The sequence below is a fragment of the Notamacropus eugenii genome, chromosome 1, assembly GCF_028372415.1.
Source record: "Notamacropus eugenii isolate mMacEug1 chromosome 1, mMacEug1.pri_v2, whole genome shotgun sequence".
In the NCBI taxonomy this organism is placed as follows: domain Eukaryota; kingdom Metazoa; phylum Chordata; class Mammalia; order Diprotodontia; family Macropodidae; genus Notamacropus; species Notamacropus eugenii.
Genome location: NC_092872.1, coordinates 577,111,786 through 577,133,100, shown reverse-complemented (window position 1 = coordinate 577,133,100; position 21,315 = coordinate 577,111,786). Strand labels below are relative to the sequence as shown.

The window sequence follows — 21,315 nt, the reverse complement described above, 5'->3', positions numbered from 1 at the left end:
ATCAGAGAAGCTCTGTACAGTCAGTTAAAACACGACTGAGAGCAGACTGTGGTCATGAGCTTCTTATTTCAAAATTCAGACTTGAATTGATGAAAGTAGGAAAAACCATCATATTGTATAGGTATGACCTAAATAATATTCCTTATGAAGTGGAAGTGATGAATAGATTTAGGGGATTAGATCTGGATTGAGTGCCTGAAGAGCTATGGCTAGAGGTTTGTAATATTGTCTAGGAAACAGCAAAAAAAAAGATCCTAAATCAAAAGAGCAAAATGGCTGGCTGATGATGCTTTATAAATGAGGGGAAAAGAGAAAGGGAAAGCTAGCCCTGACTGAATGGGAATTTCAGATAACAGCAAGGAGAGATAAGGTTTTCTTAAATGAGCAATGCAAAGAAATAGAAGAAAACAATAGAATGGAAAAGATAAGAACTCTCTTCAAGCAAATTAGAGATATCATGAGAATATTTCATGCAAAATAGGCATGATACAAAAGTGGTAGAGGCTTAACAGAAGTTGAGTAGATTAAGAAGAGGTGGCAGGAATATACTGAACTATACAAGAAAGATCTTAACATCATTTTTAACTACTATGGTGTGGTTACTGATGTAGAGCCAGGCATCCTGGAGAATGAAGTAAAATGGGCAATAGAAAGCATTGCTAACACTGAGGCTAGTGGAGATGGTGGCATTCCAGCTGAGCTATTAAAAATTCTGCTGTTTAAGTGCTACGTTCAGTATGCCAGCAAGTTTGGAAAACTTAACAGTGGCCATAGAATTGGAAAAGATCAATTTACATCCTAGTCATAAGGAAGGAATTCCAAGGAATGGCCAAGTAAAGTAAGCGAACAGTTGTGCTTATTTCATGTGCTTAAGATTCTGCAAGCTTGACTTTGGCACCATGTGAATTGAGAATTACCATAAGATCATGATGGCTGGTTTTCAGAGGGGCAGAGGAAGTAGAGACCAAATTACTATTACTTGCTGAATTGTGGAGAAATCATAGGAGTTCCAGAAAAACATCTGCTTCATTGACTTTGCTAAAGCCTTTGTGTGCATCACAACAAAATGTGGCAAGTCCTCCAAGAAATGGGAGTACCAGATCATCTTGCTTGTCTCCAGAAGAACCTGTATGTGATTCAAGAAGCAACAGTTAGGACCAAACCTGGAACTGATTGGTCAAAGACTGGGCAGGAACTATGACAAGGCTGTATATGGTCACCTCATTTACTTAACTTACACGCAGGGTATATCATGCAAAATATCAGGCTGGGTGAATTAAAAGCCAAAATTAAGGTTGCCAGGAGAAATATCAATAATCTCATATGTGCAAATGATGCCACTCTGATGACAGAAAGTGAAGAGGAATTAAGAAGCCTCTTGATGAGGGTGAAAGAAGAGTGTAAAAGCTGGCTTGAAACTCGACATAAAAAAACTAAGGTCATGGCAGTTGGTTATGTTACGTCCTGGCAAATAGGGGAGGAGAAATGGAAGCAGTGTCAGATTTTATTCTTGGACTCGAAGAAAATTGCAGACAGCAACTGCAGTCGTGGAATTTTAAAAAGCTTGGTTTTTGGAAGGAAAGCTATACCAGATCTAGGCAGTGTGCTGAAAAGCAGAGACATCACCTTTCTGACAGGTCTGTGTAGTCAAAGACAAATTTTCTTGAAGAGAAATTCCATTAGGAATACATGGCTGTGAGAGTTGAGTTACTGGGAAAGATGAATTCTGCAAAATCAATGGTTTTGAATTGTCCTCGAGAAGATTTTTGAGAGTCCCTTGGACAAGGAGATCAGACCAGTCAATGCTTAAAGAAATTAATTCAAAGCATTGGAAGGGTGAATGCTAAAGCTGAAGCTCAAATATTTTGGCCACATAATGAGAAGATAAGGCTCACTGGAAAAGACCTTGATGTTGGGAAAGATTAAAGGCAAAAGGAGAGGGGGACAGTAGAAGATGAGTTGAATAGATAATGTCGTGGAAGCAACGAACATGAGCTTGGACAAACTTTGACAGACAGTGGAAGATAGAAGGGCCTGGTGTATAATGGTCTGCGGGGTCATGAAGAGTCAGACATGACTGAACAACAACATATTTCCCATTATGTTCTTTCTCCTTTTCTCTAGCAAAAAGACATCCTTATAATAAAGTCTAAAAGGAGGAAAGTTAAGCAAAACTACCTAATGTATCATAAAAGTCATATTTCAAAGATCAGTGATCAAGTACGATAGTAATCATATCTGCCAATTTTTTTCATACTTGAGGATGTAGTTTTAATTCATGTAGTACATAGGAGGAGGATGGTAAGATAGCAGGAAACAGTGCATTGAGGAGCTTCTCCCAAAACTTCTCTTAAACATATCTAGAAAATACACCAGACTGAATCCTGATGGGGGTAATCCAAGAAAAAGAATGAGTCATTTTTCCAGCCCAATTGACTGGACCAACAGAGAGGTATGCAGATATTGGGGCAGTGACTGGTGCAGAGTACCATGCTGGAAAGCACACCAGTGTGCAAGGAGAGGCTATAAACTGGGACAAGAAGAGTCCCAGACTCATATGGGAGTACCCCCACACTTATGTCAGGGTATCTGACAGGGACAGATGTGAACTGGCGACATTTTTTCCCACTATCTAATTCCAGATCTCAAGTACTGAGCAAATTGACAAGGAGACGTATGTCCACACATGTGCGTTCCTATCAGTGCCCCACCTTCCCCCACCTGTAGTCTCAGGCCCTTGTTGATATACTGAGAGAGGAGCAAGTTGGGAAGAAAGCAGCATCAGTAGTTCAGCTTTCATGAGCAAAGAAGAGTATCATTTCTAGCCTCCATTCCAGTCTAAAGCCTACAGAAGAATAACCAGGTCATGAATCTGAGAACTAAGGGGAATCTATAGTTCTGTAACTGAACCTGCAGACCTTTTCAGCTGACTGACAGTGGCTGAGTTGAACAGCAGTACTCTTGCTCAATTTCAGACCCAGGTTCAGAACTTGCAGACCAAGGGGGCAGCAATTAGATTTTGCCCTGGATCAGGCCACTGTGGGATCCCTAAAAGAATGCAGCTTCTGAGCATGAGCTATCTCAGAGATCCTTGAACAACATAACACTCAAGCTTCCAAAAAAGTAGCAACAGTACCAAAGCAGGCCTACGCTACAGAAGTGCACAGGTCTTGGACCTAGGATTAAGTACAAAATCAGAAAGTAGGCTGTAAGAAGGAGCAAGCAAAAAGAAAATCCTGTCATAAAAAGCTCTTATGATGATGGGGATGCCCAAGACACAAACCCAGAAGAAGAGAATATTCCATAACATCCACAAATAAAGCTTTAAAGAAGACCACTATTTGGGTTCAAACAGCTAGTATACCTGGAATAAATGAAGCAGTTAAAACTTGTCAACAAAATGGGAAAGCGTATGTTCATTATATTGATATATGGAAATTAATGTGATATAAAAGATAAGGTAAATTCATAATTGTGTATATAAATACACATTTACACATGTGGATGTATAGGTACACATATTTGCACATATACGTGTTTGTATTATTTATATGTATGGGGCCATCTCCATGATCTGATCCATGTCTTGTTACTGGACCCAGATGACTTCAGAGGAGAAAGTGAGGCTGGTGACTGCACAGCCCTCCCTCACTTCAATTCACTTTCAAGTTATACCATCACCTTCCTGATGTTACAGTCCTCTGAAAAAGATGGACAAACAACATATATATGTGTACATTTATTTACAAAGATATGTCAGTGGGTGTCCAGTGCAATTACATCAATCTCTTTAAATTACTCCTGATTTTCTTATCAGAATTATTTCTGTGTGTCATCAGAATTATTTCGGTGTGTCTGCAGAATTTCCTCCTTAATATCTTCCCATTCCTCCAGGGCTGATCCTTACTGAATTTCAGTCCATGAAATCACACTCATACTTTTTCTGAACCTTTTTGAAATCTTCTTCCGTTCCTTAGGGTATGTGTTACAATTCTTGAATTCCTTCTTTTTCACAGTCTCTTAGAGAGAGGAACTACTACATTCTTCCAGGTTTCCTATTATTTGTACTTCAACAACTAGTTTCTTGATGTAGTAAGAATTATATTTGGTTAAAATTTCCTGTCATTCATTCCACTACTTTTTTTGAATGTTGAAGTCATTATTTAGGCAAGTCAAATTATTACCTGTACTGTTTTTGGCCCAAGAATTCCAGTAAATATTTGGGTAATTAAATTTTTTTCCTTACTGCTAGAACCATGCTTTTGAAATGTTTCCTGAACTCATATTTTTCTCTCTCCAGGTATCCTAGTGTCAGTATTGCTTCAGATTTTTGGTGATTTATCCATTAAATTTCTTGTTCAGTTCTCCTAAGGTTTAGCATTTGTGAAATGGCTAGCTAGAATTAAAATCTCTTTCACTTTTAATATTCTGTGATTCCTTCCATCATAAGCTATGTCACACAGTGAAGCTGACATCACATATAGAATTTACTCTTATAACTTTAGATGAATAAATATGGAGCTCCAACCAAGTGAGCCAAACAGTGAATGTTTCTTTTTTATTAATTACTTTTGCCTTCTCTATCATATTATCATACTATCATTCAGAGAGCTTAACTATTTACATGTATGTTCATGCCATAAAAATGTGTTACGTTAATGTGCAGTGTAATTTTTTAGTATATCCCTACCTTCTAAATTACATTTCTGAAAGATCTACTGTTATAAACCATTTTACAGATTAGACTGATGCTCATTCAGTGCTGTCTTGTACTAACATTTGTAATCAAGGGACAAGGTCTTTGGTTCTGTTTTTTTTGCCATTGTATTTGTTAACATTTATAGGATGTGTGGTTTATTAGAGCTTATCTTTAAATTGGTTGTTTCAAATGTTGTACATTGGATTATGCTCAATTTTGCAAGCATCTATAACTTTCTTCCCCTTCTGATTTCTCTCTTTCATCTCTTCATCATAAAGCTTAAAAATAACTATAATTTTTCTTTTGTATTTTCCAGCTGTCACATGTAACTGCACTAAAATCAAAAGAGTACTTAAGTGGTATGTAGCAGCATTGAAAAATGGTTTATTTCAAATTAACATTTATATTTTATTTCTTTCCAGTTGAATTAGTATATTCTAAACTTGATTTTTAAAGATGGAATTTAATATTCTTTACATGTCAATCAACATACTACTGGCAAGTCAAGCATACATTTAATGCAGAACTAAGTTTAACTGTTTCACAGAATCATAGAATATTAGAGTTTTGTAACACTGCTCTCTTCTGGTTCTCCTGCTGCCTATTTGATTGCAGTCTTCTCAGTCTTTGCTGGATCTTCATCCAGGTTATGCCCTTTAACCTTGATTATCCCATAGGGCTGTATCATAGGCCAGGGGTGGAGAACCTGTGGTCTCTAGGTCACATATGACCCTCTAGGTCTTCAAGTGCAACCTTTGGCTGAATCCAGACTTCACAGAAAAAATCCCCTTAATAAAAGGATTTGTCCTGTAAAACTTGGACTCAGTCAAAAGGCCATACCCAAGGATCTAGAAGGCCACATGTGACCATGAGGCCACAGATTCCCCACCACTGTCTTAGGCCCTCTCCTCTCTGTGTACTACTTTCCTTGGAGACTCACCAACTCCCATGGATTCAATTATCATCTCTATGCTGGTGATTCTCAGATCTTTTTCAACCCTAATGTCTTTGCTGACCTCCAGTCTCACATCTTCAATTGACTAATGGATATTTCAAACAGAGTATCTTATAGAGTTCTTAAATTCAACATGACCAAAACAGAACTCATTATCTCCCTGCCTCCCTTTCATATTACTGTTGAGAGTATTGCCATCTGTCCAGTCACCCAGGCTTTGATCCTTGGTGTTGTCCTTGACTTTGCACTCTCTTTCACCACCCACCCCCATATCTGATCAGTTGCCACAATCTGTCAGTTTTACCTTTGCAACGTTTCATAAAAGCCTCCTTCTCTCCTCTGGCACTACCATCAATCTGGAGCAGGCCTTTATCATTTCACATCTATAGTATTGCTGCAGCCTGCTGGTTGGGTTGCCTCCTGCAAGTCTCCCCTGACTAGATTTCTTCTTTTACTCAGCTGTCAAAAATTATCTTCCCAAAATAACAGTCTGATCATATCACCCCTACTCAATAAACTCCAATGGCTCCCTCTGACCTTCAGGATGAAATAGAAAATCCTTGATTTGGCATTCAAAACCCTTCATAACTACTTCCCTCCTCCCCACCCCCCACTTCCTCTGAGTTCCTTTAAAATTTTCTTAGACCTTGCCCTTCCCTGTCCTATAATCTTTGATCCAGTGGCAGCAGCCTCTTTGCTGTTCCTTAAACAAGCCATTTTACTTTCTGACTCCAGACATTTTCACAAGCCATCCCTCAAACCTGAAATATTCTCCCTCCGTAACTCTACTTCCTGGCTTCCTTGGCCTCTGCTAAATCTCAGCCAAAATTGAACCTTCTACAAGAGGCCTTTTCCCAATACCCTTTTTTTGTAGTGCTTTCCCACTGTTAATTGTTTCCAATATATCCTGTATATATAGCTTATTTGTACATAGCTATTGACATGTTGTCTCCTCCATTAGGTTGTGCGTTCATCAAGAGCAGGGATTGTCTGTCTTCGTGTCCCAAATAATTGCAGCAATGCTTGACCCTTAATAAATGTTTATGGGACTGGAATCTAGGTTTCTTCACTCTCAGGCCAATATTTTGTTTTTTATGACATTGCACTATGTCTTCATATACAATTGAGTATTTGTCGGGTATTAGAATCTTTTTCATAACTGTTATAGAAAATTAGGGCTAGGGCTGGGTTGCTATATGTAGTTTTTAAGAACCTTGAATAAATATGCTTGTGAATAAAATGTATTGTGTTATCTTACAGCATCTATACAAAAAGAACTCAGATAAGAGATTTTGTTTCATATTCATTGATGGATTTATAAATTTTATTTTCAGCATCGTTAACCACAGAAGAAACTTATATTTCTGAAAATCAACCATTCCCTTCTCTCCAGATGGTAAGTACTTTGCAAAACCTATATTTATAAAAAGAATAGTCTTAAAATTTTTATGTTGAATAATTCTTTAGTTAATTTAAAGATAATAGGTGTTTATATGATTTTATTTTATTTTAAAATATATGCTTTTGATTCTATATTATTCATATTGAAGTAAACAAATTTAAGTACTAAGCAAGTTCTTGAGGTAAGGGACCTTGTTTAATTTTATGATCTACAAAGTGTAGTGCTCACCCCACTGGAGCTACTTCAGAAATATTGGATGAATTATTGTTAAAAAAAAAAAGTTGATTAATTTTTTTAAATGTGCCATTTAATAACTAAGAAGAAGACTTGATATTCAGCAGAAATCTGCACTTTTCCCTGCGCATGATTCACAGATCTGTTTATCTAGACCTAGTCTTCATTATGACCTCACCAACTACTAATTTTTGGATATCTCAAACTAGATGTCCCATAGGAAACTCAAACTTAGCATGTCTGAAACAAAATTTATTATTATTATACCTTAGTCTATGGGTTCCTTGACAGGGACTATCTTTTGCTTTTCTTTGTATGCCTAGTGCTTAGCACAGTGCCAGCACATAGCAAGAACTTAAAAAGTATTTATTGACTGATCAGTAAGTGTTTATTGACTTTTCCCCTAAACCCTCCCCTCTTGCCAATTTTCTATTACTATCAAGGGTACCACTATCCTCCCAGTTACCTTGGCTTGAAACTTGGGTACCACCTTTGATTTCTTACTCTAACTCAATCCATATGACTAATTGTTGTCAGATCTTGTCTTTTCTAAATTCATAACATCCCTGCTATATGTTTCCTTTTCCATTCAGCAACTCCCATAGTTTGGGCCCTTATCACGTCTTGCTTCTGATTGTCTCCTTGACCCCTTTTCCTCAGCAGTTTAATCCATCCTCCACTTAGCTGCCAAAGTGATTTTTCAGAAACATAAGTTGGACCACATGAAACCTTACAGCCTCCCAGTCAGTTAACTTGAGAAGTTTCTGTGACCTTCGGGATCAAATTTAAATTTCTTTCTTTAACATTTAAAGCTCTTCACAACCTGGGCCCTTTTTAACTTTCCAGGTTTCTCATACTTTACTTCCCTCCATGCACTCTACAACCCAAATTCATTTACTTACTTGATGTTCTTTGCATACAGTACTCTACCTATTGCTATGCTTTTTACACTGGCTATCTCTCATATCTGTAATGCTGTCATTCCTCACTTCTGCCGTTTAGTTTCCCTAGTTTCTTTCAAGATTCAGCTCAAATCCCAGTTTTTGCAAGTTCCTTTCAGGTACCTAGTGTCTTCCATTTAAGAATTTCTTCCAACTACTTTGGATAGATATTGTTTGTATCTTGTTATCTGCATGTCATTCTTCCTTATTAGATTATGAATTTCTTGAAGGCAGAGACTTTTTTTGTATTTCTTTGTAAAGACCTGCACTTAGCACACTGTATAGCACATAGTAAGTGCTTAATACATTACTTTGACTTACCAGATCAATTTAAAACATTACTTTACATTACTTAGGAATTTAAATTCTTTTATCCCTTGATTAATTTTTTAGTTATCTTTATACACACATGCACGCGCGCACATGCACACACACACCCTCATATGGATCAAATAAGATAGCATGCAAAATGCTTTCAACAACTCTAATCTCTCTTCAGCATGACAGCCCTTTAATTATTTAGCTGTTATATCAACTTAGATCTTTTCTTCTCAGGGTAAATAGCCCCATTTTAGTCAGCGTAGCCTCATATGGTGTGTTTCCAAGTTTCTTTGCCTTTCTTGTTGCCCCTTACAGAAAATATAAATGTGGATCCTGGTTTTCTGTTTTGAAAACTAACAAATTTAGTCAGCAAATTCTATTTAATTTAATTCTCTCTATATATATGTATGCATATACATATATGCGTATTTATACATATATATACATATGTATATATATACACATACATATAATCAAAGAAACTTGGAATCCTGAGTATTAACAATAGTAAGGCAGAGTTTTTTAATTTAAATTTTTTTATTGTAGTAATAATAAAGGACAGTTGCTGGGTAATTAAAGTGAATTGGCAGTAAAGCTCAGGGATTAGCAAAAAGGGGTATAATTGAATTAGTAGGTACAATATTCCTGAGTTATTAGAGGGAAATATAAGATAGGTGTGAATAGTTATGGGTTTTGGTAACTGAGCTTAGTATAGTTAAATCATAACAAAAATGATAGTGAATATTTTGTGTGGAGATTGCTGCAGACTTTCTTAAGTGGCCTTGATGCTTTTAAAATCTTTTTGCTTAATTCAGTTTAGTATATTAGTATGTTTGTAAAGTGCCTGTTAAGTGCAAGGTATTGTGCTAGATGCTCATGATAAAAACAATAATAGCTAGGATTTGTATAATGCTTTAAGATTTTTAAAGTGCCTTGCATGAACTAATCCCTGCCCTCTAAGAGCTTAAAATCAATGGGGGGATGTACAGAGGCATCTGGGTGGTGCAGTAGATACAATAAATTAGAACACTGGGCCTGGTTTCAGGAAGCCCTTATTTCAAATCCAGCCTCAAGACACTTACTGGCTATATAATCCTGGGCAGTCACTTAAACTTCTGTTTGCCTCAGTTTCTTCAACTATAAAATAAGGATAATAGTAGCACCTATACCTCCCAGGGTTGTTGTGGGGATCAAATTAGTTAATACTTGTAAAGTGCTTAGCATAGTTCCTGGCACATACATACCAAGTGTTTAATAAATGTTTATTCCTCCTCCCCACACCTCTTTCCTCTTTCCCTAACATACATGAGTTAAATATATACTTTTAAAAATATAATTTAAATATATTTTTTTTTAAATTTAAAAAATAAATTTCAGGAGGGAGAGTTAACTAATATCTAGGATGGTAGGAAGGAATCACATTAAAAAGAGGTTGTATGTGAGGTACATTTTAAAGGAAGCTAAGATTCTGAGAAATAGAGGTGAGTAGAGAACATGAAGTTCTACGTAAATCCTTTCTCCTCTGTGGAGACATAAGAGGAAGGAGATGACAAAGTATGAATAGAATGAATAGGTGCTATGGAGGATATATGAAGAGTCACTTAAGGAGAACTAAAAGGAATACCAGGTAGCAGTAAGGGCCCAATTGATGTTAGAATATGAATTTATAATTTACCTGCTAAACAAAGTTATGACTTTCCTAATTAGCAGTTAGTAGCTTAGTGGGAACAGAGAAGGTTGAGTATAATTCAGGATTTGAATTGGGTTAGATATGACTGGTGATTGGGCAAGGGTGCAAGGGTTTATAGGTCTGTTCAAGCCAGAATAATTGATCTGTTACCAGTTAGTCGATTACGTGGCTAGACGGCACAGTGGTAGAGCATGAAACCTGCAGTCAGGAAAGTCTGAGTTCAAAACCAGCTTTAGACACCTACAAACTGTGTGACAGAAAGTCACTTAACCACTCTGTTCCTCAGTTTCATCATCTGTATGATGGAAATCAGAGTACCTACATCCAGGTATTGTTGTGAGTATAGATGAGTTATTTATAAAGCTCTCTGCAAACCTTAAAAACCTATATTGTTTGCTATAATTATATAAACTCAATAAAAATTATACTTGCTAAAACACTAAACTTAATGCTTTATATTTCTTTCTATTTTTTCTTACAGATTGCTTTTAGTAATAATTTTTTCTTCTTTTTCCTTAATCCTACATTCCCTCTTTAAAAAAAAAATTCTTTTTAGGTTTTAGAGGCTTTGCCAGAGGATGTTGGATTTAACATTGAAGTAAAATGGATTTGCCAACAAAGGGTAAGTCATTTCATACATTGTGTAGTCTTTTGGTTATATAGGCAAAATTTTAAATTATTAATTGTACACGTGGAGTTAAAATTTTATTTTAGCATACGTAAAACTTGTTGAACTTCATTATCAGTGTACACATTAATATATTGGTATATTAATAACTGTACTTAAAAATGATGAATTTACTTATCATTGTAGCATAGTATGATAATAGTGTTAATATCAGGGATGGCCCTAAACAAGATTATTGTTCAGTTCTCCTCTGGTTCTTTCACTGTAATTTGACCAAAGCCAGATAACACCTTGTTTGTTAAACCCTACTCTACTTTTAATCAAAATTTGCCTCTCTTATTCTACAAGAGCCTTGCTTTTATTGTAAGCAGCAGAACTTGGCAGTGAATTAATCACTAACAGATAATTAATTCACTCCCATATTACAAAATGCCTTTATTCACTTAAGTGCGTGGAAGATCAGATATCATGATTTCCAAAGAGAAAGATCAACAAGGAGATGTTTTACTCAGTGTTGCCACCTATCAGTCCTCAAACATCATTTGGTTATTTGATCTGTACATGTAAGGTTGAAAATGGTTATCTTCACTCAATATTTCTACAGTGTATGATTTCTCAGGCTGTGTGTGTGTGTGTGTGTGTGTGTGTGTGTGTGTGTGTGTGTGTAGGTATAGCCATTTTAAAAGATGATACATTTGCTGTGCATTTCAGTGCATCCTAGCTTCCTGAAAAGGTTAGTATTTCAAATTATTTTAGATAGCATTATGTGAGTACTTGGTATATATTAGAGTAAAATGAGTTAAATATCAAATGATATCTAAAGTGGGTATTTTGTATAAATGGATTACCAGCAATGATCAGAACCATTCTGTGTTGTTTTAACTTAACCATGAAAAACTGTAGCTTGTCATTTAAAAAAATAATTATGGGTTTTTGTTTAAAATTATTTTTATATAATTTTTTAAGTGAAAATGACTGAACTACATATGAATTGTTCTAATTCAACATACTTTTGTCATATAGGATGGAATATGGGATGGCAACTTGTCAGCATTTTTTGACATGAACCTGTTCTTAGATATTGTTTTAAAGACTGTTTTAGAAAAGTCTGGAAGTAGAAGAATTATATTTTCTTCATTTGATGCAGATGTCTGCACAATGTGAGTAACATAATTTTTACATCATAATTTTAACCATGATTTGTTTGGGGGAAGAAGCTAAACACCTCTGTATCTGGTCTTCCTTTTCTGTTTCTCCACATTATCACACCTCTTTTTACTTTGGGGAAATAAACACTAATGGAATCAAATGAAAGGGAGGAGGAATGGAGAATGGGTAAATGGAATTAAAATCATCAGAAAAAGACAGTGTAGTTCTTCTCTTTATTTCTTAGCCTCCTTATCAGTAAAGATCCAAATATAAGCTGTATTTGTCACCTGTGTTCCCCTCTTATCCCCCTACCCCCAAAAAATATCTGGCTTGAACAAAACTTGAGTGTTGCCTACTAGTAGTACTATTTTTCATATATACCTAACTATATACTCCCTTTTACAAGAGATTTCATTTTGGGAATGTGACTGCAGTGGAAGTAATGTATTAGAATGTCTGAAGATCACAGTGAGGAAAAGAGTAGGTTTCGGAGGAATGAGGTGAGGAGAAGTAGATATATAAGACGGAATGTTATGGTCAGCGAAGAGCATTTCAGCATTCAAGAACATGAAAGAAGTATAGTTAACGATGGTGAGATCTAAGATATGACCATTTCAGGGGTGGCTGAGGTTGAGTAAAGATATTCCTGAGGTCAGAATGTTCAAAGGGACATTAGTATATATATGTATTGAAGACTTCAAGTATGAGGACAATGGTAGGGGTGGAAAGAAAGATTGTGAGCCATTTATTAAACTGCTTAATAAAGCAAAGAGGAGAAGTGATCCTTAGGTTTATAGGTTACTTGAACAGATTTGGGTAGGATAATGTAGGTAGATTGGGTTGTGTTATTTAGAAATCAATTAAAGGCAGAACAATTTCACTTTTAAAATACTGAATGAAGTCATTCTCAAATTCTGAAATTTTCCGTTGTGATGATAACATTCTTTACCTTATTTTTCCTTATTCCATACCTATGTGTCTTCACTTTTCTTTTCTTGCTTTGTTACAAGTCTCTGAAAAAAAGGTGGCTCTTCCTATGAAGACCCACCCCTCAATTTGTATCCCTAATGTCATCTTCTCCAACCTCTTACTGGAGCTTGCTTTTCTGATTAGTTCTTTCATTTAGTCCATTGCATTATCTCAAGTGATCAGTAATGCCTTTTTATCTTTCTTTCACACTCATTCTTCCTGTAGCTGTTCTGTATTTTCTAATCTCCATTTTCTGTATCCTTCTCTGTTCTAGTTCATGACCTTTATTCTTTCCTCAGTTTTCTCCTTTCAGTCTTAATCCTGATCCTTCAGCTTTATAAACCATTTCTTCATGTTGGTACTCCTACCTAAATCTTGATAATCTCTCCATACTCCCACTGTGATCCTTTGAACACTGGTTTAGGGAGTCATATTGATTGGATTGACTACTACTTCAAATGATCTAATCTCAACTTGTACCCTTACTTCTTCATGTCTTTGTTATTCCTTGATTAATTCTCTTTCATATTCTTTGCAGTGACTGTTTCAGACTTTCTCTTCAAATTCTTTATGTTGCCTCCATCATTCTTTCACAACAAATAGCTTGTCCATTTTGCTTATTGTTGGAATTTAGTAAGTGTTGTCTTAGTTGAATTTTGATTTGGAAAATCAAAACTATTCATAGTGAATTTCCTTATCTTCCCTATTCCGTAGCTGTACGTCTTGACCTATCTTTTTTTGCTTTGTTACAATCTCTGAAAAGAAGATGGCCCTTCCTATAAAGACCAACCCCTCAATTTGTAGCCCTAATGTCATTTTCTCCATCCTCTTGCTGGACCTTTCTCTATCAATTATTCTGTATTATCTCCAGTGATCAGTCTGTCTCTTTTCTTTTCACAGCTAACTTGCTAGAGAGTCATCTTTTCTCACTTATTTAAATTGCCTACCACCTACTTTTTTAGCTCTTCTGATTTCTGGAAATGATTCTTTCCAAGAAATATCTTAACTTCTAAGTACTTTTTCTCTCCTTTCTGTCTCTTACCTCCCTGCAGGTTTAGATCACTCTTTTTCAGGAACCTTCATTAGTTCATCGTTCCCAGTATCCTCTAAGCCCTGGGTACGCTTATCTTCCTTTTCTCTTGGTGATCTAACTTAAGTTCCGCAAGTTCAGTTGTCATTTCTGTATAGTCAGTCCTAAATATAACGTCCCACCTTAATTTCATTGAATTCCATATGTGCACTACCAGTTGCTTGCTAGCTAGTTACAGACTATTCCATTAGCATTTCAAATTTGCCACGTCCAAAATGAAACTCATCACCTTTCTTCCTAAATCCAATCCCACCTATTCTCAAAACTATTTTTTGATGAAAAACTTAAACCACGTAGGTTCATGTCTTCATCGTCATCCTTAAATCTTATCTATTCTACACTTCACATACCCACTTACAGAATCTCAGAGTTGCTTAGGACTTCAGTGGCCAGTAAGGGCAACCATACCTAACCAACCAACCATCAGTCATTAAGTGTTTACTTTGTATCAGGAACTGTGTAAAGTGGTAGGGGTACAAATAGAGGAAAAAAATTATTCCCTCAAAAATTTCATCTATGTATCCCTGACAAATGGTAATCTAGGCTTTGCTTGAAAGGCCTACAGTGAAGAATTTACTACCTTATATGAGGCAAACCATTTCATTTTTTGATAGATCTAATTGTCAAAATATTTTTCCTTGCATCAAGGCTAAAGTGCCTACATTTTTTCATCTTTCACCTATTACTCCCATTTCTTTCCTTTCAGTCCAAACAGAATAAGTCTTCATTCCTTTTCTTTGTGCCAGCTTGAAATACTTAAAGATGATAATCATGTTTTTTTCTAAATCTTCTGTTCTCCATGCTACAATTCCTGTTTTCTTCATCTCATCTACATTTCTCCATCATCTCATCTGATCCATATGTGAATCTCAAGGTCTTTTACAAATTTTAGTTGCCTTTCTAGGCCTTCTCTGGCTTACTGATGTCCAAATGGAAATATATTCCATATATGTTCTGCCCTGGGGAGAGTATAGCAGTTCCTATGCCTCCCTAGTCCCTTGAAACTTTTCATTTTTTAATGCAGCCTCACCTTGCATTAACTTTCTCATTTGCCATATTACTCTTTTGTCTTGTTGAGCTTATGGTTCACTGAAATCTCCTGACATAAGTGTGCATAGAGCATGGGGAAGGAAAAAGTCCAGCGTATGAGCCGTGTGTGAGTGCTGGCATATACCACTTGTACTCTATGAATGCCTGTACCCTCTAATCTTTTTCAGACAAGTGTGTCTAACCACACCTCTCCTATCTTATACTTTGTGAAGTTAGTTTTTTAACCTAATTCAATTCAACAAGCATTTGGGATATGAAAAGAAAAAATATCACACTTCCTGCACTGAAGAAAGAAATATTCTGTGGAGAGAGGGAAAAACAACAGGAAGGCACAAGACAGAGCCACTGCATAAGCGGTGGCACATGAAATACAAATAAACAAATTGGAATAGAACAATGTCTAGATAACTCAGAGGGTAGTGCATCAAGGAAGGAGGAGAGTTATTAATAATGTCAAATGCTACAGAAAGGCCATGAAGGATTGCCATGAAGGATGAGGCTTGAAAAAGTCACCATATTTAGCAATGAAGACATCACTGGTAACTTTGGAGAGGATAGTTTTAGTCAAGTAGTGTAGCCAGAAACTGGAGTGGAAGGATGGAGAAAAAAGTTGAGTGTCAGAGTGTAGGTAGTATTTTTTAATTGCTGGTGGGGAGAACGTGAAACATACATTTATCCCTGTTGAACTTCATCTTAGTTTCTTAAGCCGAGTATTTGAGCCTTTCAAAATCTTGTGGAAATGAATATTGAAAACTAAAAATAAATTTTTTAAAAATAGTGAATAGGTTAAGGAACTGAGTGGTTATTGTATGTGAAGGAGAGTTAATATGTATAGTCTCCTAGAACTTGGGAAGAGATGAGGAAGAGAAAAAAATTGTGAGCCCTGTATCAAACTCATTGAGGAAGGAAAGAGGGTGAAGTGAGGGGTTGTAAACAACAGATACTAAGATTTTGATTGGGTGGTATATATGAATAACATGAACTTCAAAGGAAGAAGTTTACTAAATTGATAGAGGTAGGGGGGAAAACGTGGAAGAAGCAATAGGGAGTAAGTATTCCCTCTCCCCTGCCTTGATCAGTGAGCTGAGGAGAATGAGTGATGTTGCAGCTACCATGGAAAGGGTTTTTTCAATACCATTTCCACAAGATTTTGAGTTCCAAATTTTCTCCTCATCTCTCCCCTCCCCCCACCCCAAGACACCATGCATTCTGATTACCCCTTCCCCCAATCTGCCTTCCATTCTATCACACCCCTCTCTTCCCTTATCCTCATCTCCTCTATTTTCTTGTAGGGCAAGATAGATTTTTATACCCCATTACCTGTATATCTTATTTCTCATTTGCATGTAAAAACAATTTTTAACATTTGTTTTTAAAACTTGGAGTTCCAACATCTCTCCCTCCCTCCCCACCCATCCCTACTTTTTCCCTCTCACCCACCCCCTTTCCCCTCCATTGAAAAAGCTTTTTCTTGACTCTTTTATGAGAGATGATTTGCTGCATTCCATTTCTTCCTTTCTCTTCCCAATATATTCCTCTCTCCTTAATTTTATTTTTTAGATATCATCCTTTCCTATTCAACTCACCCTGTGCCCTCTGTTTATATATATGTATATAATCCCTCCAACTACTCAAATACTGAGAAAAGTGTCAAGAGTTACAAATATTATCTTTCCATGTAGGAATGTAAACAGTTTAACTTTAGTAAGTCCCTTATGATTTCTCTTTCCTATTTACCTTTTCATACTTCTCTTGATTCTTGTGTTTGAAAGTCACATTTTCTATTCAACTCTTGTCTTTTCATCAAGTATGCTTGAAAGTCCTCTGTGTCATTGAATGACCATTTTTTACCCCTTGACATTATATTCAGTTTTGCTAGGTAGGTGATTCTTGGTTTTCATCATAGCTCTTTTGACTGCTGGTATTATATTCCAGGCCCTTCTGTTCCTTAATGTAGAACCTACTACATTATCCTGATTGTATTTCCACAATACTCGAATTGTTTCTTTCTGGCTGCTTGCAGTATTTTCTCCTTGACCTGGGAACTCTGGAGTTTGCCTACAATATTCCTAGGAGTTTTTCTTTTGGGATCTCTTTCAAGAGGCGATCGGTGGATTCTTTCAATATTTATTTTATCCTCTGGTTTTTACCTTCTAGAATATCAGGGCACTTTTTCTTGATAATTTCATGAAAGATGATGTCTAGGCTCTTTTTTTGATCATGGCTTTCAAGTAGTCCCATAATTTTTAAATTATCTCTCCTGGATCTATTTTCTAGGTCAGTTGCTTTTCCAATGAGATTTTCACATTATCTGCTATTTTTTCATTCCTTTAGTTTTGTTTTCTAATTTCTTGATTTTTCATAAAGTCATTAGCTTCTATCTGCTCCATTCTAATCTTTAAGGAATTTTTTCTTCAGTGAGCTTTTGGGTCTCCTTTTCCATCTGACCAGTTCTACTTTTTAGGGCATTCTTCTCCTCATTGGCTTTTTGGATCTGTTTTGCCATTTAGGTTAGTCTATTTTTTAAAGAGATATTTTCTTCAGCATTTTTTTGGGTCTCCTTTAGCAAGCAGTTCACTTGTTTTTCATGATTTTCTTGCATCACCCTCTTTTCTCTTCCCAATTTTTGCTCTGCTTCTCTTAACTTGAATTTTCAAAATCCTTTTTGAGCTCTTCCATGACCTGAGACCAATTCATATTTTTCTTGGAGTCTTTGGATGGAGGAGCTTTGACTTTATTTTCTTCTGTTTGCATGTTTTGGTCTTCCTTGTCACCAAAGTAAGATTCTGTAGTCTGACTCTTTTTCCATTTTTTGCTCAATTCCCTAGCCATTTACTTGACTTTTGAGCTTTGTCAAGGTAGTTCTCAGCTTCCAGTGCGGATAGGGGGTGTACTGTCAGCTTCTGGATCCCTGAACAATCTGTGGGCCTAGAGCTCCAGAAACAGTGTCTGCAGCAGGCCCTGCTGCTGCTTTGGCTGCTATGGGTTCCTCCACCCCCTCCTCCCTCTGCTGCCCTGGGACTGGGGCTGGACCACTCCACTCTCCTGCACTGGTCCCGCAGGCTTTTTCCACTGACCTTCCAATTTGTCTTTGGCATTTTGGGGTCATGAAATCTGCAAACTGCCACAGGTGTGAGAGATGCAGTCTCCCCACAGCCTGCTCAGGGGCTGTCTATGTGAGCACAACCCATGCTGTACTGTGCTGTGCTCCCAGCATGGCATGATAGACAGTTCCCAGCGACCTTCCAGGCTGTCTTGGAGATTCGGAGATTCTGGAAATTTGCTTTACTCCATCATTCTGTGGGTTCTGCAGCTCCAGAATTTGTTTAGAGCCATTTTTACAGGCATTTGGCTGGGCCTGGCCAGAGCACTCTAGAAAGTCCGTGCTATTACTCCACCATCTTGGCTCTGTCCTCCTTCCTCATGCTTAACCCTTCATAATCTGACTTTTAATTTTATCATTTCACTCAAACCACTCTCTCTAAAGTTAATAATGATCTCTTACTTTCCAAAACCAAGTCTTTTCTGACTCATTCTCCTTGACCATTCTGTAGCCTTTTACACTGTTCATCATTCCCTCCTCCTTGTTACTCTTTTCTCATGGTGATCTTCTCCTTGATACTTTCTTTTCTCTAAGTTTATGAGATACCATTCCCTCCAGATTCTTCTCAGATCATATCTTCTATCTGACCATTCATGCTATGTGTCTTTTGCTGGATTCTCATTGAGATCACATCCTCTAACCAGAAATGTTCCTTAGGGTTCTCTCCTGGGTCCTCTTCTCCTGCTGTACTAGTTCACTTGATCTCATCAGCTTCCATGGATTTAATTACCTTCTCTAAGCTTTTCAAAACTATCTGTCCTGCTTCAGTCTCTTGCTAACCTTCATTTTCACACCAACTGCCTTTCAGATATCTCAAACTGGATGTCCAGTAGACATCTTAAACTGAAACCATAACACACTCCACCCCTGATTACTATTATTATTGTTATTTTAGAGGGCAACACTATCCTCCCAGTTCCTCAGGCTTGCAACCTAGTAGTCATCCTTGATTCCTCCCTCTCTCTTAACTCCCCATATCCAAGCTATTGCCAAGGCCAGGGATTTACCTTTGCAACATCTCTTGAATATGTCCCCTTCTCTCCTCTGATAGTGCTACCACTTTAGCACATACCCCCATACTCTCAAGCTTGGATTAGTGCAGTAATCTGCTAGTTGGTCTGCCTGCCTCAGGTCTCCTCCCACTCCAATTCATTCACCCACTAAATTTATTTTCCTAAAGTGTAGGTCTGTTCATGTCACCATTCCCACCACCCCTGCCCCCATACCAAGTAAACTCCAGTCTCTGGTTCCTTATTGTCTCCAAGATCACATACAAATGCTCTGCTTATTAAAGCCCTTCTAAACCTAGTACATTGCTACTTTTCTAGTCTTCTTACACTTTAGTCCCCAACATGTACTCTTCAAACCAATCCTGGTTGTTCCACAAACAAGACACTCTTATGTCTTGGCTCTGGGCATTTTCTCTGGCTGTCACCCATGCCTGGTACACTCTATCTTCTCTGTTCATGACAGATGAACTGCCTGACTTTCTTTATGTCCCAATAAAAATCCCACCTTCTACAGGCAGCCTTCCTCCATCTCTCTTAATTAGGGTCTTCCCTCTGTTATTTCACATTTTGTGTATAGCTTGCTTTATATATATTGGTTTGCATGTTGTCTCCCCTGTTAGATTGTAAGCTCCCTGAGAGCATGAACTGTCTTTTAACTCTTTATGTCCCCAGAATGTAGCATAGTGCCTGGTATATACCAGATGCTTAACAAATATTTATTGATTATGTGCCTTCTTGTCCTGTGACTTGTCCATGCCCTTCCCCATATATCCACAAGGAGTCCACTCAGTAGCTAGAAGGCTTCCTCAGTTCTTAATGTTAAGTGGATATCATGATCAAAAGTCTGAAGATATTGGTATAGTGGATTAATTGGAGAATGGAGAGACTAAAAGCAAAATGAACAAATTAATAGATGGTTAAAATAGTCCAGGCAAGAGAGAGGAGGTGAAGACTATATATTAATTTATGAGTAGAGATAGGGACCAATGCAGAAGATGTCTTGCAGCTTGAAGATATTGTTGTGTACTCTCTTTGTTTTCTTATTTTCCAGTCAAGATGTCTTACTACTTGATAAATACTAAATATCTGTTACAGGATTCGACACAAGCAAAACAAATATCCTGTTTTGTTTTTGACTCAAGGCAAAACTAATGCTTATCCTGAACTCATGGATCTAAGATCTAGGACAACTTCCATTGCAATGAGTTTTGCACAGTTTGAAAACTTGCTGGTAAGTTATGGTTCATTTTTAGGGGGACTGAAAGAGAAAAAAATATAAGTTAAAATAATCCTAATTTAATTTAACTCTGACTGGAAAGTAGTTGAATGAATGTAATTAGGATTTGTATTATGCAATTCAAATACAGGAAATTACCCATAAAGATTTAAAAGTATATGGATGGTTATATTTAATATTTCTTATTATTAACCAGGGATTTTCTTTCAGGGAATAAATGCACATAGTGAAGAGCTTCTTAGGAATCCATCATATGTCGAGGAAGCAAAATCTAAGGGTTTAGTAATATTTTGTTGGGGTGAAGATACTAATGATCCTGAAAACAGAAGGAAGCTGAGAGAATTAGGTGTTCATGGCCTAATTTATGACAGGTATTATGTTTTGTGAAAAACTTCTTGTAACTTAGTAATAGTTATATAAAAGTACAGTTAAATATATTTTATTCTCTGGTGCATTAAATATCTTTTGTGGTCATTCTATCATAGCTAGAATAAAATATTCTATCTATGAGGAGAAAGAGTTATCTAATGAAGTTTAAATATGAATTGGGGAGGATATTATTTGACTTGACTTGCTTTTTATATTTAATATATACATATATACATATAAATACACATTAGTGTATATATCATATGCACATATATAGACATACATATTGTGTATATATACACACATACATACATATATACACATACATATGTGTGTGTATGTCTGCTGATTTAAAAGTCCAGAACTGTTTCCACTACTTAAATCAATGCAGGATAATGGAAATTAAGAGAGGAAAAGTGTAATAAGCTAGTTGAAAGTCAGCAGTGTCATATGTGTGATGACTCTAAG

General features: G+C 36.7%; 1 protein-coding gene across 9 annotated transcripts in view; it reads left to right on the top strand.

Annotated features, from left to right (window-relative positions):
• Nucleotides 1-21,315, top strand: part of GPCPD1 (glycerophosphocholine phosphodiesterase 1) — a 102,615-nt gene that overhangs the window by 51,629 nt on the left and 29,671 nt on the right. For all 9 annotated transcript variants that reach the window (XM_072634407.1, XM_072634408.1, XM_072634403.1 and 6 more), the window contains 6 exons: nucleotides 5,016-5,058; nucleotides 6,989-7,050; nucleotides 10,799-10,864; nucleotides 11,894-12,030; nucleotides 20,337-20,472; nucleotides 20,689-20,849. In XM_072634407.1, coding sequence (XP_072490508.1) covers nucleotides 5,016-5,058; nucleotides 6,989-7,050; nucleotides 10,799-10,864; nucleotides 11,894-12,030; nucleotides 20,337-20,472; nucleotides 20,689-20,849 — 605 coding nt within the window. The remainder of the gene's footprint in view (nucleotides 1-5,015; nucleotides 5,059-6,988; nucleotides 7,051-10,798; nucleotides 10,865-11,893; nucleotides 12,031-20,336; nucleotides 20,473-20,688; nucleotides 20,850-21,315) is intronic.